This window comes from Botryllus schlosseri, chromosome 2, assembly GCF_051294905.1.
Source record: "Botryllus schlosseri isolate E-star chromosome 2, Bs_hap1, whole genome shotgun sequence".
NCBI lineage: Eukaryota > Metazoa > Chordata > Ascidiacea > Stolidobranchia > Styelidae > Botryllus > Botryllus schlosseri.
This window is the reverse complement of record NC_137237.1, coordinates 7,220,009-7,247,840: the sequence shown is the minus strand read 5'-3', so window position 1 is coordinate 7,247,840 and position 27,832 is coordinate 7,220,009. Positions and strand designations below refer to the sequence as shown.

Below are 27,832 nucleotides of genomic sequence, written 5' to 3'. Positions count from 1 at the left end.
GATTTCCTCACAGTTGCACAGGCAGATACGGACAATTCCTGGGGTATGCATTACATACAAATGTCAAAAAAATTGCTAAACTATAATGGAATGTATTCACCCATGATGTCATAACAGTATAAAAGATGGCAGAAAGTTCAAACATGTATCCTTTACGCTACCACAACTAGCCTAGGTATAAGGCCAGTTATACATCACATTAAAGATACTTAGGTATTTTTCAAACTTGCATATTTCATTGCACTTCGTAGCAATGCTGTCAGTTGACCACGACTTCACAGTAATGTCATTTACACTAACGTGCGTTGCTTTGTACAACACATTCAGTATGCTGCGATACGACCAATTGAGGTTTCAAGGCTTTCACAGGTGGGAAATAGGCTATTGAAATTAGAATTATGGTTGATAAATAAACTCTCTGTGTCCAGGAGCGTATAATTTAGTTAGGTAGTAGAGAAAACTAGCTCGATCACTACTTAGCTGAAAACATTAGAATGAATACTCCATACTCCACAGAATATCACGCCCAGCCCGAGCTATAAACTTTACGATTACAATATCTCCGTGACCTAACTCACTTGAATATTTCCTTCCTGATCTAGCGACCGGATGAATTCCTCGGTGGACATGATGGAAGGACCCCCGTCATGAAGTTTCAAAATTTTTTGCTTTGACGCCGCGTCCTCGGTCAACATAAGTTCGCGAGAGTCTTTTCGAGATAGCGAATGGCTGCCGCCCGCCAACTCGTTGCTGTTAGCAGCTCTCCTGCTAATCTTCGGCGAGGAGTTGATTTTTTGACGCACGCACAACCCTGGATTGCGACATTGTGGCAAAGGATCTAGGTAAGATTGTTTCAACAGATTATATTTCTAATCGACATAGCTTTCACGCAAATTGCGCGAATCATCGGTAGAATTTGCGAAGTCGGAAGTTAAACGATTCGCCATATTATGAACAACGACTATAGCCTACGTATACAGCAACAAGGATGTCCATCGTCCAACAATCCACACACTAGGTCAGTCGGATCATTTCAATTTTTGTGATCATCCAAACAGCACATATGATACTTGAACTCATGATCAACAGATTTCACGATATGCTAATGGAGAGAAAGAAAAACTGAAGATACAGGTAAAAAATTGCTTTCGATGGTCGTGGTATTTCCAGTGTAATGGTCAGTTGACAACTTACATTGGTGACAAGATTGAATACCTCTGCGGCCATTATACTCGAAATATCATCAAGTAAACCAATAAATGTTAGGTTCACAATACGAGTGGTATATCCAGACACAGTGAATTTCAGAGGTATACTGACAGAATTTGCACATAATCTTTACCTCTGTCAAGGTAACTCAAATTTGCCAAGTCCTACCATGACCTACATATCACTACTAAATAGGCGATAAATTTAAAACAGACCAAACAAATGAAGGCAACAACAGTTCACAACTTTCGCCATAATCGTCATAATAACAAGGACGGTTTTTCACTGCCTGCAGCACAAAAACTTTACTGTACCGTACTCAATTTACAACAAAACAGTTACGTTTTCATGAAAATAATTGCAGATTCATGAATGAACTTGAGATGATAATTTTGAATTATACGCCTATTTCATGTTTTGCCGAAGGAAATGTTGATCAATCGTGAATCAATCAGCTTAAATGCATGACATCATCAAATACATTACCGGTACTTGTAACGGAGATTAAATACCACTACCAGGAGTAGCTTGTACGAACATGTACAATAGGGCTCTTCAAAAATGTCTGTTTTTCTCAAATCGCACTGGCTACTTGATAAAATTGTTAGGTTACCTAATTTAAGCCTAAATACCAAATTTGGTTCAATTCGAAGCAGTAGCCGCATTAATACAGGAGAACAAAGTTTCTATTTATTATATAAAAATAAATACCAAAAAATTTGAAAATTTTCTGTTCACCCCATGAAAGTGTTGGGTTGTCTATAGAAACGATGTTCACCAAATTTGGTTCAATTCCAACCAGTGGAAGCGGAGTTATTGCCGTCGAAAAATTTGGATTATGAATAAAATAGTATTTACGGTGACAATGTCTTTAATTATTTATTATGGTGGTGCCCACCGTAAATACTATTTTATTAAAATCCAAATTTTTCGACAGCAATAACTCCGCTTCCACTGGTTGGAATTGAACCAAATTTGGTGTGTAGGCTTAAATTAGGTAACCTAACAATTTTATCAAGTAGCCAGTGCGATTTGAGAAAAAAGTCATTTTTGAAGAGCCCTAATGTACAATCCGGAATTACTTACAAATAAGTAATTTCAAATGACGCTAAACCCAAGGCCTACCATGGGCCATGTACTACCCACAGAAAACATTCACATCCGAGAACAATGATGCTCAGTACTTGTGTCATTGTAGGCATACGCACTTTGTCTCAAGCTTCTATCAACAGTCAACACAAGTCCTTATGCTATGAATTGTATCAGGCAGGGAAATCCCCTAAACATTTATCATCAGAGACAACCAAGCGGGTCTAAAAATAGATATCAGTTGCGGGTTGCTACCAATATAACTCACTACTCATTCATGATATTTCCATCAAATCCAGCCCTATATTTACTCCAAATACGTTAACTCAGTATCAATTCCCCAGATATAATCGCAGAATACAGGTTTAATTTATGATAATGTACACTACACGGCGAAAAGCAAGCACTGAGAACTATGCAAACCTGATCTGAATGGAGGTATATCGGGCATCGTTTCTAATAGTGTACTAAGTTTTGTATTCTGGAATAAGCTTGTTAGCAGTTGCGATTGTTCATTTGCCCTTTTCTTGAGGTCGCTCAACTCCGAATTGAGATTACGAATCTCCTCTTCCAATGTAGAAATGTCCAAGTTGCTAAATTACAAAATAAAGTCTTCTTGCAGGTACAGAACTTCAACATACAATAAAATAGCACACAATCGTCAGGGGTAATGATTACGATTACAACAACTACAATTCTCCGCTAGTTGTTGACGATTACCCATGATGAGTGTCAGCCGAAAACATTTGGGTTTATTTCAATATGCATATACTGTACAAAATAAGGCGTATATCGAGACGGGTGCCTCGCAGATAGCAACTAACCTCTCATATTGTGTGGAGGGATTGGGTGAAGTTCCATTTACAAACGGCCTCGAACCGGGACCGCTAGGGTTTGAGTTTCCCGTTTGCATTGATATTAAAACGGCCACCTCTTCCTGTCATAAACAAAAGAATCAGGTTGCAATGCGAGAAGGAGAAACAGAGGATTATACATGATATTTGTTGCACAATGTTCGCTTCATTTCTTTCGATGTTGCTGACGATTACCCATGACGAGTGTCGGCCGAAAATATTCAGGTTGATTTCAATATTAATATATTAATATATTATCAAATTTCAAATATATGCGGTGCAACCGATTTTATCGAGTCAAAATCACAAATTGCAACTATAGTTGCTACAGAATATAGCAGAAGGATGAGGTAGTAGAGAGGGCACATGCTTGGAAGAAGAACGAATACCAATTGAACCACGCATCACCATTGTCATCTTTATCACAGTCTAAACCGGATGAGAGGCAGACAAGCAAATGAAAAGTTACAAATACCGTACTGCATATCTAACTAACATACGTTCGAAACTAATCCAAGTAATAAGCTTTACAGGTCCATCAGGGGGGGTAATTTTCTAACTGTACAAATATCACAACAAGTCATTTTCACCCGCAACGAAATATTATGCTCCTCAAGTTCCCGGATTTTCGTTTTGAAAGTGTCCTGCTTCACAAGAAATTCCTCTTCCAGCGCTATGGCCCGGTCTTGTTCGCGCATTCGTAAATCCTCCGTCAGGCTTTTCTACAAATGCGGGAAACAACATGCACGGATTCTAGGCATCGCACTGCTTCCGTCGAAATTCGTACCTCGTTCGCCAGGCCTCGTTCCAGTTCCTCGATCCGTTGTTCCATCTCATTGTGTTTCTTCTCTGCGATCTGTATCAGATTCTTCTGATATTCCTGTCCGGAAAAGTCAGCAGCTTGTTATTGATTTTGACAAAATGAAACCGAGGAGTTTGCTGAGCCAATGATTCAGAGGAGGTCAAGTCTCGCTGATTAGAAGTAAATATTCATTACAATGTTTTAGTTTTGTTTGAAGATCGTGTTCTAACGGTTTAGCTCATTTAACACCGTTCTTGATGCACTGTTCATTTTTTTGCACCAGTATTGTGTAGTAATGTATCGGATGTGTAATATAGTAGATTTTTGTTTTGAGAACTCAGCAAAAATTTGGGATCCGCCAAAGTTTTGCAAATTAACGTAAGGGTCAAGAACCACCGATTTAGGCGGTGGATGTGCAACATTGCCACGACGCAGCGGAAATGATCAAAGTAGTCGGCATTGGTAGGCCTACTCAAATAGCAGTAGAAGTGACGATGTGACGTCATAAATTTCTACTCAATTACTCTTCAAAGGAGCAACTTTCAAAACATGTAAAACTACTGCACGAATAAGTAGAGAAATCCAGGTCTGAAAAAAGTATTCAGGTAACTAATACCCAAAAACCTAGAATTGGACGAGGGGTCCTACTCTTTTCACAGTAATTGGAGGAGGCTATTTTCGAAATTGCAAAGAGCATTTACGCTACGGACGCGGCAAATTGACTAACGACTCTACAACTAGGAGCATATATTCAGTTACTGTGATACAATTCGGCTATTTCAACCAAATGTTTAAAAAATTGGACACATAAAAGTGAATCTAACGTATACCTATGCTACTTTTGACTTTCCCAAATAAAAAAGTGTAGTTTTCCTTAAAAAACTGATAACTAGGGGTGAAAGTAATCTATAAACATGACCATCAGCCACTTCAGTAAGATAACCGAGTAAGTAAAACCTATTGGAGTATGGTACCGTAACACGGGGTGACTTTGTACCACTTTTCACATTCAATGTTGAATTATTTTATGATATGTTATTATTTTCTGCCTTCTTCAACTTTGCTATGGGCGGAAGGGTTAGATCTATGGATTAAACTTGGAAAAGAAAATTATTCACATGTTTTTGATAATTTTTTTTCAATTTTTTTGTGGTGGCCAAAGTCACCCGGCAATGGGGTGTCTTTAGCCGAGCACCATTTTTTGTACTTCCAGGACATCTAGCAGTCATATTTGTCAATGACACAAGCTGAGAAGTTGACTTTGGCCATCTACAGTCTTTTAAAAAAGAAGTATCCAACCAATGGTGATTTTTCAGACTTTAATTTGAATGCAAAACCACAAAAATCTTCAAAATTACAACGAAATTAAACAAACCAATGACAAAAAGTAGTTCAATGCCAATGCCCTTCAAGTTCATTCACTTTGTAGATTTCACGAGCATTCAGTGAGTCCGGGTCGCAGATTCTCTGTTTAATATCTTTCCAGTAATAGCATATCTGGTCTTTTTGAATTGGCCATTTCCAATTGCTTCCTGATTTTTGCATAACACTGACTTCTGCACCATGCTGTTCTGTACTCTCCACAGCACCTGGAAATAATTCTCCCTTATACTTAATTATTACATAGGCCTACTGGCCAGCTTTTAGTTTTGCTCTCAATTCCTTTTCTAATGCTCCCACTTCAACTACATCATTACATAAATCTTCTTGGAAATTTTCTGCTCCTGAAGAATCGTCATGACTTTCATGTTGAGTGCTTGTGACTAATTCAACTCATTTTTGTTGGGATGTTGATGGTTGGTCACCATTTTTTCTTCCGTTTTGAAGCCTTCTTCTCCTCTTGTATAGCAATTATCCTGGCAACCTCCTCTCTCGAGATACTTTTCCCAAGACAAAATTTGTCTACAGGAAATCCAAAATCTGCCTGCACCATACAATGGTCTGCTATTCCATATCTGACGATAAAACAGGCTGGCCTCCTGGTGATTTCGGATGCTTTCCTATCCTTTTATTCTGTAAAGTCCCTCTCGGAATACCAGTTATTTCACTAACAGATCTTTCCGACATTCCTTCCTCGACCATTCTTAGTGCCGCTTGGATCTCATCTGCGGAGTAGTCTATACAACTCCTGGCACCAAGATTTCTTCTATATTTCCTTGGCATTTAATTATTTAGAAGATACAAATGCTAAGATTAATCTTGATTCAAAAAATACCCATTTTAGCTGACTCTAAATAGCTGGCCAAAGTCACCCCATAAATTGCAAAAAATTTAAAAAATTGATCAGCCACATGATTTTGACAATCTTGAAATAATGAACTGTAGTTTCGCCCATAAAACCCCAGAAATGCTGTCAGATACATAGCCTTTGTCTGCAAATCAAAGGAATTTGCCTCAAACACCTACTTTGCATGTAAACCAAACAAAAGTTTGAGTACGTAAAAAGTGTGGTGAAATTTCTCACCATACCTGTCAATATAAAAATGGCTGCGAACATGTAAAAGTGTTGTATCAACCATGAAATTTGCATTAATAGTACTCTATTGATGCAGATTGTTCCTAAACAATTGCTCAAAGTACTCATACATCGATATATTGTTCGATGTGTGCAATAGAAACGAATATTGGTTTTCGGCCAAAGTCACCCGGCAGTGCTAAAGTCACCCCGTGTTACGGTACTCCAAAAACTGGTACTCCGCTACCTACCAACTCTGGTAGTCACTATATGTAGTAGGCCTATAGTAATGCAGGACATAGTGAAAAAAACTAGGAGCTGCAGCATCGTCAATAAGGTTAATGTACCCCGGATTTTCAACATGTGACCAATTAAATGAGAATGTATACCGCTATCCAAGAATTAAAATATGTATCATACGTATTTCATTACTTCTGTAGTGATTCAAGCAAGAGTCTGAATTTTTGTCAAGGTAAAACCACACTACAGCTGGTTGCCTGGAAATATTTTAATGTTTTAGTACGCAGTCACTGTAACTGTCTCACTGAGCCATATAACTTTATGAACATAGCAAGACTATGTAATGACCATTTAGACAAGAGTTACTTATTTTACTAAACATCAAAATACATTCTCATTCAAGTGTGAAATGTTGCCTGCCTGTACATCACAACAAGCTAGCAAATATAGGATGAAAACCGTCATTCGAATTCGGACATCTCGAGAATATCAAGCTCACCCTCTCTTTTTCCAACTCTTCCCGAGCCAAGATTTCCTTCTTCTCTAGGTGGTCAGCCTCCATTTTTGTCTTCTCCAGTCTCCTCGTGACGTCGTCCTGTTTTGCTTTTTCACGCAAGACATCTTCTTGGAGATTTTGGATTTCGCTGGAGTGCTGAAATCGGGGCAGATGCTTCCATAAGGTAAGGTAAGGCAAGCAGACATTACAGCAAGGATCTTTTCATTTCCTTTCCAACAACTCGGCCTTCGTACACCGAAAGCCTCATACCTTGGTCGGCAGACCCCGGTAGAAGTAAAGCCGCAAGCAAATGCTCGTCCCTTGAAAATTGAGACAGAAAAAACAGATGGAATGCAAGGATTGTTGTTACCATCTAAAGCAGGGGTGGGCAAACTTTTGAGCTCGCGGCCCGCAGTCAACATCTGAATCCATTCGCGGGCCACACTATATAAAATTGTGATTAAAAACCAAAGCGCAATATTGGTATTTGATTATATAGTGATGACATGGAGATAATATATATGCTTATATGAAACAATCCAAACATTGCTTTGATGATATCGTACACGCGTCAGAAACAGTGGCGGAATTTTATAGACTGGTCGACCTCAATAACCAATTTGTCAAAATTATAGAGATGAAAGTCGGTTGTCTCGATTCTTGGAACAGGATTGAAATTTAAATCTGTGAGCAGCGATCTGTTCATAGATTTACTAAATCCACTTTTGGTTCAGTTCCAGGACACACAATGCTGACAGCATCATAACCATGTTAGCTTCAAACACGCTTCTACTATGTGTAAATAATATATATATACCCCAATTCTACGCATCCAGAGAACGAATCTACCTAACACACGCGCAAATTTGATTTTTATAAGCACATCACTGAATTAATTAAAACAGGAGTTGCCAATCTGAAATCACACTCGTGATCCGTCAATCTCGTTTCAGATTTCTGTGATGTTTAGCAGTTGAAAGCAGTCGGGCTGACACGCCAGAAATTAAACATAAAAAATAATATAGGAGGTATTTACCTTAGAACAGTGGTTCTCATACTTTTTAGAACATGCCCATCCTTATGATGGTAAAAGATTTCGCGCCCCCTTATCGTCATATCACAAAACGCAACCAGGATGCTAGTAAACCTAACGGATAGTTTGGTGGCATGGAAGGTTACGACTGTGGATGAGAGATTTTTAGATATGAAATTCATACTAAATGCAGAGCAAATGATGAACGGGATGTAAATAGCGCGTATCGCGAAAAAAATTTTCAGTTAAGCTCAGCTTCGAGCCCCCCTTCAGATGCTTTTATGCCCCCGCCCCCAGTTTGGGAACCACTGCCTTATAATTATCATAGTGATATATACTAGGAAAAAGTTTAATGAAGTCCCTGCATTATTTCGATTTTCAGTACGCATTTTATCAATATTTTAAATAAGTTTCTTTAGACTCTTGCGGGCCGCACAGAATGGTGTAGTTTGCGGGCCGTAGTTTGCCCACCCCTGATCTAAAGACATGAAAATAGCGCAGAGCTTTTTGAAATTCATTGCTACCACATCGTGATATTGAATGAAGCACATCACGGCCGTATTTTCGTGTGCCGCTGTTACCTTGTAGTTAGCATCAAGTGAGAATTGAGTCATCACAGATCTCGAACATCATACTTTTGTCTTAATTCAATTGACTGATAATGATGAAGTCAACCAAACAGAGAATACAGGAAGAATGGTCCAAGAATGATTTGAACCTGCCGGAATAGATCAATAATGGCAATGAAACGCAAAACATTTAGGCTCAGGGAAATAACGGCTATTTGAATTGACAACATCATTGAAGTAAAATCCGCAGAACACCTTGAAATGAACCCAAATATTTTCGGCTGACACTAATCAGGAGTAATCGTCAGCAACTAGTAGAGAATTGGAAAAACTTTGTAGATCAATATCAACAATCGTATTACACATAAAACGTCACTGATGAAATCGTCTAACCATGAACATCACAAGACACTGAAGAATAATAAACTCGGAAAAATTTATACAAATATGTTTGGCACTGCACCAGTAGGCCTACATGGCTTTGATCTCGACTTATTAATAATTCTCCCGGGAAAGACTACCAAAAACAACCAAAAATTGACAAATGTAATCACTGAATTGGTGGAATGACATACATAGAACTCAAATCTTTATAGGTAGGCTACACCTGATCCCAAATCATGCTAGGTTTCATTAATATGCGAATTGCGTAGAAAAATACAGTCCAGAAAGCAAATAATTTCAATATTTTAACAGACAGAAACAATGCAATGATGCATAATTGTAATAAAACCAAACTGGAGCATAGAGACTGTTTCAATAGGTGTCAACATTTGTGGTATCATTTCAGCTTTGTCACATAACCAACTGCATCATTATTTAGTTGATAAACTGGCGAGATAATAATCTATACATGTGATTTTTCATCTCATCTGAAACTGAAACCTCAGTACAGCCACCACTGGGAGTTTATTGAAAATCAATTCCTCGGATCAAAACTGTGAAAGATGACTTACAGTACTGTTGTTTACTCGGTGTTTTACTTCCTTCAGCTCTTCCCGTAACTGCTGACATTCCTTGCACTTTTCATTGTAAGCTTCCCAGGCTTGGTTGACACTGTCCTGTAGATTTGATGGTAACGCGTAGCTTGCTTGAGAAGAGGACATTCTTGGTGAATACGACTAGAAATTGAATGAAATAGTATTACAACCAGTCATACTATAAGGTGATATGCCAAATCTATAACATTCCCTTAGTAGACAGTCTGACACCACCGAACCTGGGTCATAAAGCTCCAGCATTCCACACAAATGTAATCTCAAACTGACAACAAGACGCATGCCTTAGCACCAAGTCAACATAGTACTGACAGTGCAATGAGCGTTTTCGATGCTTACTGAAAATGACGGCTTGCAACCTTCTGCCAGACGGCCGCAAGTGAAAATCACATCACCGTTATGATAATGTAATCAAACGCACGACATAGTGAAGGTATCAAGTATCAATGCCTACCGGCAGTCGGTATTTGGCGATTGATTTTGTGTCACTACAATACACCAATGCAATAAATACAAAGCCACAAGCCAGTAATATTAAGCAACAATTCCATAGAAATCAACACATGTCATTCTCTCATATGCAGCGTATCATTGCAATGTATCATCAGTGTAAATAAGTTAGTTTGAAATGAGACTTGAGAGTTACCAGTGACTTTTTGGCATCACAAGCCTAGTCGTGAAACCGGTTCAGAGCCAGCTCTGTTGTCCTTTGCTCAATTGCTATCAAAAGTAATCTCTGTACATGATCAAATTACGGTAACTGGCTTACAACAATTGTGCTTCATGGTGGTGAATACCGATGCCACACTGACTTACTGCATAAAAGTCATACATTAGAGACAGCTACATATGGGTGAAACCAATATGTCAGAAATGAGACATAGGGATGCAGCCAAGGACTAGTATATCTTCAGCATCAGTAGTACCCACACCTGATTGGATTTTGTCATGAATTGAGAAATATGTTAACTTACAGGATATCAAATTCCGCTCTATAATTGAAAACCAGCTAATCTGATCGAATACTGTGATCTACCTCGTCCTTATGAAACGAAAAGTCATGCAATAATATGGACATCACTTAGTCAAGTGAGTATTTCAATAAACAGTCAAGAAAAAGATGATGACTCAGCCCTGCAACAGTACACTGATATAGATATTTCATTCCCCATTATATAATAAAAGCCTCAATCACCAGATTGAATACCATTGGAGCAGTAATTTATAATGTAGAAATGGCACTACTGCTATAGATACATATTACATGCTTGTCATACTGTATTGAGTGTATTGCGCCTTGCAATGATTCAGGAAACAAATATCAATGTGCGTGCATAATAAATACTAGATTTGCTCAAATAATAACCAACAAACCACCACATAGAGAAACCTAAACTTGAAATGACAACAGGTAAACTAACTCAGTAAACAGTATCATATGTTAGATTGAACTGGCCACTGACAAGATAACATACTCTCTAACTGACATAGCATGGTACTTCAACAACAAAGCTTAAAAGATTAGCAAATGGCACACCAATGTCGACTCAAATTGGCACATTGCAAAACTTACTGGATCTCTCAGGCTAGCTTCTTGCCTGAGTTGCAGATTTCGCTTCTCAGCTTCGGCCAGCTTCTTGGATACCCTGTCATAAGCCGTTGCTAATGCGTAATGAGAAGCAGATATTTGTCCGTTGCCATAAAATTCTCCAGACGATAGCAATGGCCTAAAATACATTGAAAACTAATCAATGAAATATATAGTTTCGTTTCAAGAGAATATGACTAATTTCATGCCCCTGGGCACAGAATAAGCTGCAACACAGCTAAAAGTCACAGAGGCGAAGACAACCTATTTTCTTCGATACTGCTCGCGGCAAAATTTCAATGTGTATAACATTTCGACATATAACACCATTTTTATAGAGACCGCACACAAATACTTCCATAGAATGAAAAAAGAAATTTCATTGATTTAAAAACAGTTGCTCATAAGGCGATTACCAGCATTGCGAATTTCTCTAGCATTCTCAAATATCACCAACATGGCATACTAAGTAGTGTAGTAGTACGGTATACCACTGCATGATATGATTTCTTGTTATGGGTAATGATTATTATTATTCATTTACAAGACAAATGTTATCAGAATCTATAAATCATCAGTACGAGCAAACAATAGGTAGGCTGCAAATCAATAGGCTAGTACAGTGGTTCTCAACCTTTTTGACCCGCGGACTCATCTCAAGCTCGCCAGTATATCCGCGGACTCAAGCTATATATTACCGAAAAACAGTTTATTTTTTATTTCTATCCAAGAGAGTGTAATACGGTATCAACAAAAAGACAAGCACTGTTTTTCACTCAACCCACGCTCAATGGGAGCCTTGTCTTTGATCTCGCTTGACAAGGCTATTGAATTCCGGAATTGTGTTTGTCAATGTAGGCCTACATCTGATGTCATCTTCCGGTTGAAGTCTATTGCTAAACTTCTTTTGCTCATCGTCAGAGTTGAAAAGCCAGATTCACACAGGTAGGTGATGTGGTCGGAAATAGCAAAAGAGCTGTTGCAGCTTGCTAGCAAAGATCTGAGAGATTATGCTCCATCGTCTGCACATTTGGCTAAAATTGAGTCAAGGAAGCTTTCGTAAACCTGTCTTTCCACATCTGTCTGTCGGCTTTGCAATTCAAGCAACTGTTCAGTAATGCAGTCCACATCTCGAGTTCTACTTATAATAGACAACTATAGATTGTTTCTGTGATTAGCACATGTCCCTACGATTTGTCATTTTCGAAATAGTCTGTAAGTGAACAAGTCGCCATAATCAATTTCCAGCACTCAGCGTATATCCCGCCGGAAACCTGTGCATTGTGCCTACGTGCAGGACCGTAACAGCACTTCGTCAGCCCCCCTCAATAACAAAACGTTGGTCCTGGGCCCCACAGGGCGATAAACCTAACTTCTGGCGGGCTTTACACCCGGACCCCCCTTCCGATACCTTTTAACGCTACTGCTCAGCTAAATTTTTGTACCGTTCATTTGATCGATTTATTTCGAATAAACCGCGCGAAGCGCGAAAATATTCCCTAATTCATGATTGAATCGGTCAACATGATCGGGAATTGCATATATATAGCTGTAAATTTTTTATGCTATCCCTGCTCATGCATTCAGATTTATCGGCCGAGCTGAGTGAGGCGTTTCGGAAAATGATATAATGATATTATTTTTCTAAAAAGTTGCATAAGTTTTCAAAAAATACCCTATAATTTATGTTAATTCACGAATAGTTTTGGCCCCCCTTCGAGCTCCCCCCTAAATTATGGGGGTTTGGGGTACGGCAGTTACGGTCCTGCATACGTGTGTAGAAAGAGCTGTCCCAGGGGTTTATACCTGGCATATTCGGTATGTGAATTGTGAATAGTGAATACGCAGCATTAAATTACGAGTCCATTCCTACTAAATTCAAGTCAATCCGACCAAAATTGTAGAGTTTATGACCGTGATAGAGTTGCTTATGACAATTTTAGCAATAGGCTACCTCGAACATAAATGTAGGGCATTTTGAAAAATTCCAGTTGGCCATAATAGGGGTTTTATACCAGGCGTGATTGGTATCAAACCAGGATGATGCGACAGATGTGCAAAGCATACCCGTTTTGCCTGTGATACTTGCAACCAACTGGTTTGCCCAAGACACAGAAAATCTCAGGAGAAGCAATAATGCTTGGAATGCTGATCAATTTGTAGTGGTGCTATTTCGTTGTTCTTGCGTTTGAAATATACGTGGCCAAACATCGCTTATTGGGGTATCTCTAATATTGCTTTCAAAACTACATTCACTGCAGTATAATTTATTAACTTGCAGGGATTTCGTATGCCCCTTATCGGCACAATAAGAAGCATATAGAAAGAGATTCAAACGAAATCCATGTTGGCAAAATTTGACGTTACAATGCAATGATAAAAAGGAACAGTAGCTGGCCAAAGTCAGCTGTACCGGTACTGCGGTAGTCATAACAACGGGATAATAGAGAATCAAATTATTCAATACTCAGAAGACGCTACACAGACGATCAGCTGAATATATTATTGGAATGTTTAAAGATTGTATACAAACTCTTTATCCTTTTTATGGTGCCCTTAATTCCCCGAAAAGTCACCGAGGTAATAAATTCTACTGCAATGAATATTGTTCCGAAAGCACTATTCAAGTTGAATGCCGCCAGTCACATATTTGAGGTATCTATGCATTTTTTATGAAAGCTATTAAGGTTACTAACATTTCAAAATAAGTATTTTGCGAATCATGCAGCCTAATCTCAAATCGGAATTTGACGAAACCGGACCAGAACGGGGCTCATTCACTTTCGGACCAAAAAGCTATTTTCTCCGTAAGGCTGCAATGACTTTGGTCCGAAAGTGAACGAGCCCCGTAGGTCTGTCAATTACATGTTTCGAAATCATATCCGAAGTGGAAGAAAACGTTGAAGATTTTGACGTTTCCGTGGATTTTCGACTTTTCAATCTAAAACTAAGGGTGGAGCCCAATTTCTCTGCTGAGTGGCGATTCTCTACTCAGCAACGATTTCATTACTCAACTCGCGCCAAAAAGTATACTCACACTCAAATGCGTCCGGATCGGCACTCAAATCTAAGTCAGCGCACCACCAGACTTAAGTGTCAATTTTCACGGTCGAGCGGCCAACTGCAGACAACACCCGCCAAATACCGGAGTACCGGTATTGTCGTAGGCGCACTATTACGTGATGTGAGGTTCTGCTGAGCGAATGATATCAGTGGCGCTTGTATACGGATGTTGTATTTATAATTGTATTTGTAATTATCTTCCGTACCCTTTCGACTTCTTGTCGTACGGCATCTCGGTATACCGGAATGGTAACTTCTGTAGTCTCAATGCGCTAGCATCCCCCGCCGTCGCCGTTCTTACGGCGACAAAAAAGCACAGAAACCGACCCGACGAAAGAAAGCACTCACAACGAATGGAAAGAACTAAAAAGGGCCGCGGCTTCAAAAAGATCAACATCGAAAAGAACTGTGACATCGGGCACTTAGGCCGAGGTGGATGTCAGTATAAAAAATGACTGCAACTGCGTGTCGTTCGATATCCTCAAACCTGTTCACTACATCGCATTGTGTCTTGCCGCATTCTACATTGTGTGTGACTTTTTCAGATGAAAAATACAACTTAACGATTATTATTAATATTACTCATGCTCTTCCCACAATTAAATAGACAATAAAGCATCTTGAACAGACCCCTAGCAAGAACCTAGATCAGCTGATAGAGTTCCTGCATAGCAATATCAGTGTTGGGATGGAGTCACTATATCTTCAAGCCAATTAGACGATAGCAGCAATAAGCTATTGGAAACAAAAAATACTGAATATTTAAGAGAGAAAATGTCGGGTGGGTCTGGGTATTTCGGGAAGTTGAATAATAGAGGGGAAAAGTGAATGGTTCAAAGAGAAATAGAAAGAAATTCTGAAAATATGTTGATTTTTCAATTTGTTTTCACGATATATATGCATTCTTTCGTTCTTTCAGGCCTGCACTTACGTGTTCGCCTGCTGTGAAACTTATCTTCATAAATTTCGAACGGGTTTGTAACGTCTGCAAAAATATACTTCTGTGGGGCATAGGAACGTTCCGGGTATCTTCAATGATTTATATATTTCTATTGTGTCATCTTCAAAGAGTGTGGATCAGCTGAGAATTTTCATTGCATTGAGATAAATCAGTGAGATCTGCGTCTACTTTGTAGGTCAGTGACGAAATAGCGACAACAGCGTCCTGTCGTCATGACAAAATCATTCACGCGTGTCCGGCCGACGGCGAAAAAAAATCTGGCAACGCTATCTCGGAAAACGACGTCTGGAGATCGATACTTAACTGAGCAGAGAGAATTGGCGCGCACTCAACGCTGAGTACCAATCGATTTTTAGTTGAGTGGAGATTCGCATTTAAGCAGTACTCAGTTGAGGAGAAGAATTGGGCTCCACCCTAAGTCCGTACACCCCTAAATTAGGATCCATGATCGTTTCGTAAGGTTTTGTCGATATAAAATTACCTAAAATAATAAATTCACCATGAGAATGGCGTCTTTTCATTGAAAAACACGAGGAAATACAAGTTTGACAATCTGTCAACGTGTGTGCCAATTAAGTTACTTGAAATTCCTGGGTTCGCGGACTCACCCAGGACCTTCCGCGGACTCAAATGAGTCCGCGGACTCGGGGTTGAGAAACACTGTTCTAGGCCTTCGGGAACATAGAGAAATCTTGGTCAATTTCATACCCCCCAAAATGTCAAAGTATGCCAATATCTCTCTAAGTACAATAGCCAGGGAAAAGTTATTGCGTGCAATCGATGTAACTTTTAGAGTTAGACACTCTGATACCGGAATTGTAGCTCTAGGCCAGTGGTTCTCAACCTTTTTGACCCGCGGACTCATCTCAAGCTCGCCAGTATATCCGCGGACTCAAGCTATATATTACCGAAAAACAGTTTATTTTTTATTTCTATCCAAGAGAGTGTAATACGGTATCAACAAAAAGACAAGCACTGTTTTTCACTCAACCCACGCTCAATGGGAGCCTTGTCTTTGATCTCGCTTGACAAGGCTATTGAATTCCGGAATTGTGTTTGTCAATGTAGGCCTACATCTGATGTCATCTTCCGGTTGAAGTCTATTGCTAAACTTCTTTTGCTCATCGTCAGAGTTGAAAAGCCAGATTCACACAGGTAGGTGATGTGGTCGGAAATAGCAAAAGAGCTGTTGCAGCTTGCTAGCAAAGATCTGAGAGATTATGCTCCATCGTCTGCACATTTGGCTAAAATTGAGTCAAGGAAGCTTTCGTAAACCTGTCTTTCCACATCTGTCTGTCGGCTTTGCAATTCAAGCAACTGTTCAGTAATGCAGTCCACATCTCGAGTTCTACTTATAATAGACAACTATAGATTGTTTCTGTGATTAGCACATGTCCCTACGATTTGTCATTTTCGAAATAGTCTGTAAGTGAACAAGTCGCCATAATCAATTACCAGCACTCAGCGTATATCCCGCCGGAAACCTGTGCATTGTGCCTACGTGCAGGACCGTAACAGCACTTCGTCAGCCCCCCTCAATAACAAAACGTTGGTCCTGGGCCCCACAGGGAGATAAACCTAACTTCTGGCGGGCTTTACACCCAGACCCCCCTTCCGATACCTTTTAACGCTACTGCTCAGCTAAATTTTTGTACCGTTCATTTGATCGCTTTATTTCGAATAAACCGCGCGAAGCGCGAAAATATTCCCTAATTCATGATTGAATCGGTCAACATGATCGGGAATTGCATATATATAGCTGTAAATTTTTTATGCTATCCCTGCTCATGCATTCAGATTTATCGGCCGAGCTGAGTGAGGCGTTTCGGAAAATGATATAATGATATTATTTTTCTAAAAAGTTGCATAAGTTTTCAAAAAATACCCTATAATTTATGTTAATTCACGAATAGTTTTGGCCCCCCTTCGAGCTTCCCCCTAAATTATGGGGGTTTGGGGTACGGCAGTTACGGTCCTGCATACGTGTGTAGAAAGAGCTGTCCCAGGGGTTTATACCTGGCATATTCGGTATGTGAATTGTGAATAGTGAATACGCAGCATTAAATTACGAGTCCATTCCTACTAAATTCAAGTCAATCCGACCAAAATTGTAGAGTTTATGACCGTGATAGAGTTGCTTATGACAATTTTAGCAATAGGCTACCTCGAACATAAATGTAGGGCATTTTGAAAAATTCCAGTTGGCCATAATAGGGGTTTTATACCAGGCGTGATTGGTATCAAACCAGGATGATGCGACAGATGTGCAAAGCATACCCGTTTTGCCTGTGATACTTGCAACCAACTGGTTTGCCCAAGACACAGAAAATCTCAGGAGAAGCAATAATGCTTGGAATGCTGATCAATTTGTAGTGGTGCTATTTCGTTGTTCTTGCGTTTGAAATATACGTGGCCAAACATCGCTTATTGGGGTATCTCTAATATTGCTTTCAAAACTACATTCACTGCAGTATAATTTATTAACTTGCAGGGATTTCGTATGCCCCTTATCGGCACAATAAGAAGCATATAGAAAGAGATTCAAACGAAATCCATGTTGGCAAAATTTGACGTTACAATGCAATGATAAAAAGGAACAGTAGCTGGCCAAAGTCAGCTGTACCGGTACTGCGGTAGTCATAACAACGGGATAATAGAGAATCAAATTATACAATACTCAGAAGACGCTACACAGACGATCAGCTGAATATATTATTGGAATGTTTAAAGATTGTATACAAACTCTTTATCCTTTTTATGGTGCCCTTAATTCCCCGAAAAGTCACCGAGGTAATAAATTCTACTGCAATGAATATTGTTCCGAAAGCACTATTCAAGTTGAATGCCGCCAGTCACATATTTGAGGTATCTATGCATTTTTTATGAAAGCTATTAAGGTTACTAACATTTCAAAATAAGTATTTTGCGAATCATGCAGCCTAATCTCAAATCGGAATTTGACGAAACCGGACCAGAACGGGGCTCATTCACTTTCGGACCAAAAAGCTATTTTCTCCGTAAGGCTGCAATGACTTTGGTCCGAAAGTGAACGAGCCCCGTAGGTCTGTCAATTACATGTTTCGAAATCATATCCGAAGTGGAAGAAAACGTTGAAGATTTTGACGTTTCCGTGGATTTTCGACTTTTCAATCTAAAACTAAGTCCTTACACCCCTAAATTAGGATCCATGATCGTTTCGTAAGGTTTTGTCGATATAAAATTACCTAAAATAATAAATTCACCATGAGAATGGCGTCTTTTCATTGAAAAACACGAGGAAATACAAGTTTGACAATCTGTCAACGTGTGTGCAAATTAAGTTACTTAAAATTCCTGGGTTCACGGACTCACCCAGGACCTTCCGCGGACTCAAATGAGTCCGCGGACTCGGGGTTGAGAAACACTGGGCTAGTAATTGAAATTATACTCATATATATTAGGGATGGTGTGAACCTCTGAAAGGTTCAGGTTCGTGTGAACGTGAACCTTTTTGAAAGGTTCTGTGTGAACGCGAACGTGAACCTCATGACGTCACGTGGCGTCATATTGCTAATTCCAATCCTACATTTAGGTGAAGTGATAGCCTATATTAATGTACAGATTGTACACGATGCCCAGTAAACGACTAAAGCCACATAATGTCACAATGCTGAAGTACTTATTAACTTTTTAAACGTCGGCAGATGTATCAACTGGGGCAATCAAATAATATAATGATCAGACCATGAAATCAATATCTTCTGTCGCTTTGCCAACAATTTTGTCGAGTAGGCCTACTTGCACGGGAATGTAAGCTTACGCCCGGTCTTAGCCAGAGCAGACAATGTATTCAGCGTCTGAGTATTGCTAAGTTGATATTGAGTAGAGTGTGAAATGGGTTTCAATTCTTACTACCGATATTACTCCATTAACAAGTTATACAGCAGTAGCCAAAACACCAACCGCACGAATTTGGATTTTATGATACAATAAACATATGAAGTCCAGATTAACCCCCTACACCTGCTAGAACTTTTACATCAGACGATATCAATTTCATTGATTGGTTCAATAAGCATCATTCGCTGACTGCCTACATGTAAGTCTGTAGTGTATGACTGTTGTGTGATTGCTGGTCAAGCTCACAGCCGAAAATTTTGAGATTGTCAAGGTGCATGATCGTTTAGTGTTGATTTTTATAGGCTGCCAGCGCCATGCATAGAGTGGCCCGCAGTTGAAATGCAATAGCTTTTAACCTAAGACGTTATAATGAAGTGAAAACTGCGTTATATATGAAAAATGTTCACAGTGCAGAACCTACCAAGGTTTGTTTGTGAACGTGAACCTCTAAATTTCTGAGGTTCACACACAGAACGCGAACGTGAACCTGACGTTCACACCATCCCTAAGATATATGTCTAAGACAATAGGTGCAAAGGTAGAATTACAGGACATCAAAATAATAATCATTTACAGTGTGAACACAGACACTATGGACATCATTTGGTAGGCTAAATTTCCTGCTTGACACTTTCATATCTTCAATAGCTAGGCTTAGGATATCATTAGTCATTTTTTGGAATAATATAGACATCTAATTGTATAATGCAATACCGTAAACCGGGGTAACCTTGGACTTAAGGGTAACTTTGGATACTAAGCAGTAAAAGATTTAAATGGTTATTGATGGAAAAGGGTTGCCGCTGGATGTCAAATTCTTTTTCATGAGGCAACAGAACCACAAGTAGTCTCAATTAAAGGTGGATTCATTTCACTACCAGATAAACTTGACCCAACATTGATAATTAATGGCGGGGGTCAATTTCATCAAAATTAATGGTCATTATACTTCTTACAACCAAACATAGATAGCAAGTGATTCATAGATTCAAAACTTGGCAGCAGATACCTCTAAGTAGTCTTAATCCATGGCAAAAATCTCAGTGGGCTCACCCTTGAATCAATACAAGAAGATGTGATGTCCAAAGTTACCCCCTCAAATTTGATCAGAACGGGGTAACTTTGGACAGTGGAAAATGTGATATTTAGAGCTCTGAAAAGTGGCTGCTTCATCTGTGTCAAAGTGTATCGTCAACTATATTCCTTATTACCGGCCTGGTGGATTTTTAAAATGGAATGAGAACGTTAATAAATTAAGAGTTAGCCATTTGGCTATGAACTGAGAGATTGTAATTGAGTGTAAGCTACTTCAAAAACTTATCACATACTACTAAAGATGCGCCTGCTGAATCGTAAATTACGACAAATATATCCATCAGAGGACATGGGAAAGGGAAAGTGTATATTTTAAAGAACAGTAATATATTTGAAATCGGCAATAAATCACGGTAACATGCTTAATGTTTGCTGTCGATTGCTGACACTGCCAGTGGGATACCCCTTATCACCAAATATCCCAATTAGGAAAGGCACGAGGGAAAATTGAGATAAGAGATGAGTAAGGGGGCATTAGCATTCATACGCAACCTAATTTATTTTTTATTTTTTTTGGGGGGGGGATTAGGTAAAAATCATACAATAGGCCAGACATATACTATTTTGTTCCAGTTTTAGCCACTGCTCTCATCAACTCTTACCAAATAAGCTTCATTTATGAGGTTTCATAAACAATGGAGCATAAAGGCATACAAAAAACTACATTGTCCAAAGTTACCCCACATGCAGGGCTAACTTTGGACACGGAAAATTTACAAAAATAAGGTACGTATTTATGACCATGAAGATTTTGGATTAGGTAATTCTAATCTTTGCACCATGACCCCTGAAAAACACAAAACTTGCTTCCCCTACACCCTAGCATTTCCAAGTTACAAAGCGGAATTGCTGAAAATTGTCCAAAGTTACCCCGGTTTACGGTAGCAAAGATATCTAGATGGGTCTTGAGACATCCCTGTGCATCTTCATGAACTGTCTTGTGTTAGGAGGTCAGAGTTCCATAGCGGTTACACTCTCTAGATCAGTGCTCTTGAAACTTTTTCGGTTTGGTGAGCCCCTAAAGATTTTGTGACAAACTAATGCGCCCTGTAGGCCTATACTTCGAAGCATTCAATGTATGTAAGTTCATGCTCGGTTTGTAGATAAAACATTAGTAGTTCGTGTTTGATAAACAGTGTCTTTATAGTGCTTAAGCCAGGGGTCACGAACACGCGACCCACGGGCCGCATGCGGCTCTCGTGGTCATATTTTGTGGCCCGCGACTTGATTGGAGATTTCGAAAGAACGCCAAGTAAAGCATTTTAAAATACCAAAATTGATTAATTGTTGTTGTTGTTGAACACTGTTCAAAACAAGCTATTCTCTTGTGCCTAACATCACTATTCCTTACTAGCTGATACGGCGTCAGCTATAGTAGCAGCACCCCGTGGAGGGAGATTTACCTCATATGAATGGGGGCATTGACTTGACGAGCAATGGCCCAGATAACAACAGGACCAAGTCGCTTTGAAAACGACTTGGGGCTTCCCCACGAGATCAAACTTTACCGGGAGATTGCTTTCCAGCAAGTATCGTGTCTAGCTAACCCCAATATCGATTCTTTAGTCGCTGAAAAGTGTTGTCAGGTATCGTGTGCCGCTTATGGTTAAAAATAGAATGAAAGTGATGAGAATAATATTTTTTGTTGCATTTGTATTTCGTTAATAAGATATTATTTCTATTGTGGTAACTATGCCCGTCACCAATGTTAGAGAGCACACTGACGTAAAGTTTAAAAAACATGGTTGTTAGTCTATGCAGCCTGTAGGAAATTTGAAAAGTGGCCCGCGACCTGTTTTGAGTTGGCGACCCCTGGCTTAAGCAATCACCATTAACAATCTACTAATTTCTTGGTGGAAATTTTACATTTTATCAGTTGGGTTGAACAGAAATTCGCATAATTAGGCGGCAAACAAGGTCAGATAAGTAGGGGAAATAAGTGAGCAACCAAAAACTTGACTGTTAGTTACATAAGAAGGCCCAGCTGTAGCTGTTGACATTGTAACTAATGCATTGGGAACAGGATAAAGCTGTAAACACCTCATTAACGTTCAACGGTACCATTCAAATACTCCAATTCTACGTCCAGACTGCCAACACATGTTGAACATTATAGAAGATATACTATGTCAATTTTCCTGGATCACTGGATCTTGTGATCGTAAAACTGTGATTTATCAATATACGCTACCGTAAACCGGGGTAACTTTGGACTTAAGGGTAACTTTGGACACTAAGCAGTAAAAGATTTAAATGGTTATTGATGGAAAAGGGTTATCGCTGGATGTCCAATTCTTTTTCATGAGGCAACAGTACTACAAGTAGTCTCTATAAAAGGTGGATTCATTTCACTACCAGATAAACTTGACCCAACATTGATAAATTAATGGAGGGGGCCAATTTCCTCAAAATTTATGGCCAATAAACTTCTTACAACCAAACATAGATAGCATGTGATTCATAGATTCAAAACTTGGCAGCAGATACCTCTAAGTAGTCTTAATCCATGGCAAAAATCTTAGTGGGCTCACCCTTAGATCAATACAAGAAAATGTGATGTCCAAAGTTACCCCGTCAAATTTTATCAGAACAGGGCAACTTTGGACAGTGAAAAATGTGATATTTAGAACTCTGGAAAGTGGTTGCTTCATCTGTGTCAAAGTGTATCGTCAACTATATTCCTTATGACCGGCCTGATGGCTTCTTAAAATGGATTAAGAAGGTTAATAAATTAAGAGTTTGCCAAAATACGAAAAAATGGGTAGGCAATGAGCTGAGAGATTATAATCGGGTGTAAGCTACTTGAAAAACTTATCACATACTCCTAAAGATGCGCCTGCTGAATATGGGTTATCGTAAATTACGACAAACATATCCATCAGAGGACATAGGAAAGGGAAAATGTATCTTTTCAAGAACAAATATATTTGAAATCGGTAATAAATCATGCTAACATGCTTAATGTTTGCTGTCGATTGCTGACACCGCCATTGGGATACCCCTTGTCACCATATGTTATTTATAAGTCCCAATTGGAGAAGGCATGATGGAAAATTGAGATAAGAGATGAATAAGGGGGCATTAGCCTTCATAAACTACCTAATTTTTTTTTTTTTGGGGGGGGGGGGGGGTTTGAGGGGGATTATTTGAAAATCATGCAATAGGCCAGACATATACTATTTTGTTTCATTTTTAGTCACTGCTCTCATCAACTCTTACCAAATAAGCCTAATTTACGGGGTTTCATAAACAATAGAGTGTAAAGGCATACAGAAAACTACACTGTCCAAAGTTACCCCACATGCAGGGGTAACTTTGGACACGGATAATTTACAAAAATAAGGTACTTATTTATGAATATGAAGATTTTGGATTAGTTAATTCTAATCTTTGCTCCATGAACCCAAAAAACACAAAACTTGCCTCCCCTACACCCTAGCATTTCCAAGATACAAAGCGGAATTGCTGAGAATTGTCCAATGTTACCCCGGTTTACGGTATCATTTTGATTTCAAACACAATAAATTGAATACATATCTTCAGTTATCTATTATTATTTTACAAATTGCAACGCTTTTCTCCATACTTCCAAATTCCTTGCAAATTCCAACATAAAACATACAAAATGAAAGTATTCTCACCCAGAATTGACACCGTTATTAATGGATCGGTCATCTTCTTTTGGCCATGATGTGTTCCGAAGTAAACTGTCTGAGCTTCCTGAATGATTCAAGATTGCGGTTAACGTAGAGCTAATGCTTCGGTGAACATCGTCTGAATCTGAAAGTATGGGCTAGCCATATCTCACCTCCAATCACGCTGAAATCATCAGAGGGTTGTGTCTTCTTGAGATTTCTTTGAATACCAGTACCAGCGTTTGCCATCGGTGCCTTCAACAATTGAGCATCTCTAATTTTTATCCCAATACTGATCAATGCATATAAATACTGACAAAACAAATATTTTCGATTCCAGATTTAAATGATACTGGCTATGGTACTTCTATAGGCCTATAAACTCGGGGCTTTATAAGGCAAATCATCAACACATAATTTTACAAGCTACTTTTCACAACTTTGGGTATCAGATCATGAAGTAGCCAGATACCATGTCAGAGGATATCAGCGAAACCAAAGAAACAGAGAGAACAGGAAAAATATATTAAAACATTATTTTTATTTAAAAACCGAGGTTTATAAAATGGACTGTGCACTGAACAGTCATTTTCAAGGTTAGAAAGAAAGCTTGGCAGTCAGCGGTTCCCACAGGGTCAAACAGTAGCCTATAACTTCTATGATGAACCACGGTCCACGGACAATGTCATCAAAATAATTGTCTTTTGAGCTTTACTTTAAATGACACTACATCTATAAATGACAATGAAATAATTCATACTGCATCAAAACATTTAGCAGCGATATTGAGGTTATCGATACAAAAAAGGAGAGGACGAAACGGCATTTGCTTGTATAAAATTACCAGGAGGTGTCATAAAGAAAATGATTGAATTTGAGTTTTTGTTGCCCTTAAAATTCAGATAATGTTGAAATGTTAGACCAGAATCTTTGTACTAATTTGATGATTAACGTGTGGAATGGAAGTAAACCAATACAATTTCATTAAAAAATGTGTTTTCGGGGACATAAGGGTACTGCCAATCTAGGGCCCTTTGCAGAATTCAGTTCCGCATCAAGACATCAATAAAATAAGACATTAGAGCCAATGAGGCACAAATCTCGCATAACCTGCTATTATGTATCAGAAATACCTTTACCATAGAGTAAGAGAGAGATATTTATTTCTTCGTCATCCGGAATTAACAGAATGAGGATGCAAAAAAATATACTTAAAACAAAAAACACATACACAAAAACAATAGCGTATAACTGGCTCTATAACAGTATAGACGGGTGCCGGTGATATAATCCTTGCGATCTTCATGTCAAGCCGGAACCTTGGAGATTAGAAACAAGTATATAGATACATACACTAATGCTTAATAGTTATGGTAGATTGTATAAAAACGAAAATAGAAAAACAACAGCAAAGTACACAGTGGATGCATTGATGCAATAGCAGATGGATAATACCTTATATCCGATTAGTACTTATGAGCAGTAAGTCAAGGAACTCCGCCTTAAATGACGGAAAACTCATATTTTTCAGTCGAAGGGGAAATTTATTCCACACATCAATTCCAGCACGCTTCAAGGGAGGAAAAGCATTGTCGGAATTTGACATAAATAGGTTAGAAGAGCTCTTAGATCGAGTACCGTATAGTTGTGTATGAATAAGCAATGTGCATGCAGTATTCAAAGTAGTTTACAGTAGTTTACATAAAAAGAAACTTGAACATAACACAATGGGTCAGATTGTAAATACAGAACGCCGATATGCCATACCGTACTCATATTGACATGCAGCAGGTATTTCGTATTTGGAGTCGGAGTTATTTCCATTGTTATAGAGACTATAGAGAGAGAGAGAGTCAATTTGTAAGAAGTTGAATCACTTCACTCGATAATTTCTCCTCACTATGTACATCATCACTGTTAGTTGCTTGAGTATCTCCAGATTCATAGTCCGAATAGTCAGTCGTTTGGTCGACCACCGTACGTATGCAAAATATCGGAAGAGAGCGATAGGCAGGCCGTGTTATTTTCGGCAAATGCCAAAACTGCCAAAAATAGCTTATTTTTGGCATTTTTCAAATTTTATTTTTGGCAGTTTTGGCATCGACCTCTAAATAGATATTTGCAGACTCGAATCAGTCATAAAAACGCCTCATTTTGGTCAGTTTATCAAAAGATACCAAAAAATGTGCAGCATCCACTTACAGTAAGTACCAACAAACAATAAGAAGAAAAAACCTAGCGATTACATAGGTTATTATTATCAAACGAAATCACAAAATGTGCAGTATCCATTCTGAATCGGTGCCAATAAGGAAAAAGAATGAGAAGCCTAACAAACACGCTCAACACCCGATTGTTACAGCTTTTGAATAGACTTAAATTGTTTGCACTGTCACAGTGCTTCCAAACTCAGGTCAGCAAAGTTTCTCCTGAATTAATTTTTCGCCCAAAGAATCTGGGAAATATCGGCTTCAACAGTAGCCGTTGAGGGAAAGAATGTTGCCAGTCCTCCACAAAAGGTTTTCAGAGCTTCAACATTTCGGAGGGCAGAACCGGCTTCCAAGCATCATGAAAAGAGATCACTGCACTAGTGCCATCGATCTCATCGCGGAAAGAATTTTCTTCACGATACTTTTCCAGGAATTCCCTGTGTTGTCTCTCAACACATTCTATTTTGTAGCGCGACCATCCCATCTCCATCAGTCTACCGATATATTTTAGGAGGACTTTTGTCACGCCAGATGGCTTCAATATAACCAACTCACATGGAAGAGTCCTGCTGGGAAGGTTAGCTTGTTTAAGAACAATAACGCAACAAGACTGTCTGGCAAAATGAGACTGCAGCTCAGAAATAGCCGGACTGTTTGCTGTGTCACAATGTTCAACTCGATCACAATACAAAAATCGTGGTTGAATTTGGGGGTTCCAGATCCATGAGCAGAATACAATTTATATTTTAGTAATCAGTACAGCGGCAGCTTTCCATTGATACCCGTTTTATCAAATTTAGCGCTCGGCAAGCCGGTTAAAAATGACCGTAAAATTGCCTTTGCACAAATGGAAAGTATGACGTAGACCAAATGCAGTCAGCCGTTCAATCTCGCTGTGCCCACACCATTTAGGACACAATGCTTTCTCCCCTATTGGGTGAGCTGGACCCATAGAGTAAGAAACCTGCCCTTCACACACGCTCTTCTCGCTTGTAATGCGGTCCTGTTAACACAACACCATGAACGTGTTATTTTTGGCATTTTCAAATTTTTATTTTGGCAGTTTTGGCATCTGGCTCCTGAAATGCCAAAAATAACACAGCCTGGCTATAGGTGTTACGTATCTATCTCAAGTATTTTCAATTAGGAGTACGATAATCACAGCAGAATATACGACAGCACTAGAAGCGAATTTCCATTATTAAGATGTTTAAATATTTGGCTCCATCCCGTTCAAGCCTCACTTTCCTTAGCATAGAAAGGAATCAACATAATATTCACAGTCACAGAGTCTAAGTTGACAAACCAATTTACCTGTCACTTTCGGGTTTCCACCACTTAACCCTTGATCCGTTACTTCATCTATCCAGGACAATAGAATTTACTCACGTCAGTGAATAACGGGTTAGCAAACTCAGGGGCTTTTTCTGTGACGCTACATTGAATCAGTGAAGCGTTACAAAACAAGAAACAATGGGGCATTTCCACTTCATTCTGAACACTAGGGGCGATAAAGATAACTCGACCCAAAACTGTTTTGTTGCTGTATGCCAGGGGTGGGCAACATACGGCCCGCGAAGGGATTTTGTACGGCCCGCGAACAGTTTTCCGTTTTACATGATAATGTGGCCCGCGGACACAGTCTCCCGAGATTCC

The 27,832-nt window shown here is 39.1% G+C and overlaps 1 protein-coding gene and 1 long non-coding RNA gene across 4 annotated transcripts in view; one reads left to right on the top strand and one right to left on the bottom strand.

The window, feature by feature from the left end:
- Positions 1-27,448, bottom strand: part of LOC145455943 (uncharacterized) — a 36,015-nt gene extending 8,567 nt beyond the window's left edge. The window contains exons 1-10 of one of the 3 annotated variants that reach the window (XM_080333992.1): positions 24,140-27,448; positions 23,973-24,051; positions 11,319-11,472; positions 9,704-9,868; positions 7,149-7,301; positions 3,940-4,032; positions 3,743-3,874; positions 3,123-3,235; positions 2,722-2,891; positions 579-811 (exon numbers count right to left, since the gene is read on the bottom strand). In XM_080333992.1, the coding sequence (XP_080190118.1) occupies positions 579-811; positions 2,722-2,891; positions 3,123-3,235; positions 3,743-3,874; positions 3,940-4,032; positions 7,149-7,301; positions 9,704-9,868; positions 11,319-11,472; positions 23,973-24,051; positions 24,140-24,215 (1,368 nt within the window). In that variant the 5' untranslated portion in view covers positions 24,216-27,448. Of the gene's footprint in view, positions 1-578; positions 839-2,721; positions 2,892-3,122; positions 3,236-3,742; positions 3,875-3,939; positions 4,033-7,148; positions 7,302-9,703; positions 9,869-11,318; positions 11,473-23,972; positions 24,052-24,139 lie in introns of all 3 variants that reach the window. The other 2 variants (XM_080333977.1, XM_080333985.1) reach the window with 2 other exon arrangements.
- The window catches only part of LOC145456345 (uncharacterized), a 126,389-nt gene continuing 114,052 nt past the window's right edge, over positions 15,496-27,832 (top strand). The window contains exon 1 of the long non-coding RNA XR_013920582.1: positions 15,496-15,775. This is a non-coding gene — a long non-coding RNA (uncharacterized LOC145456345). The remainder of the gene's footprint in view (positions 15,776-27,832) is intronic.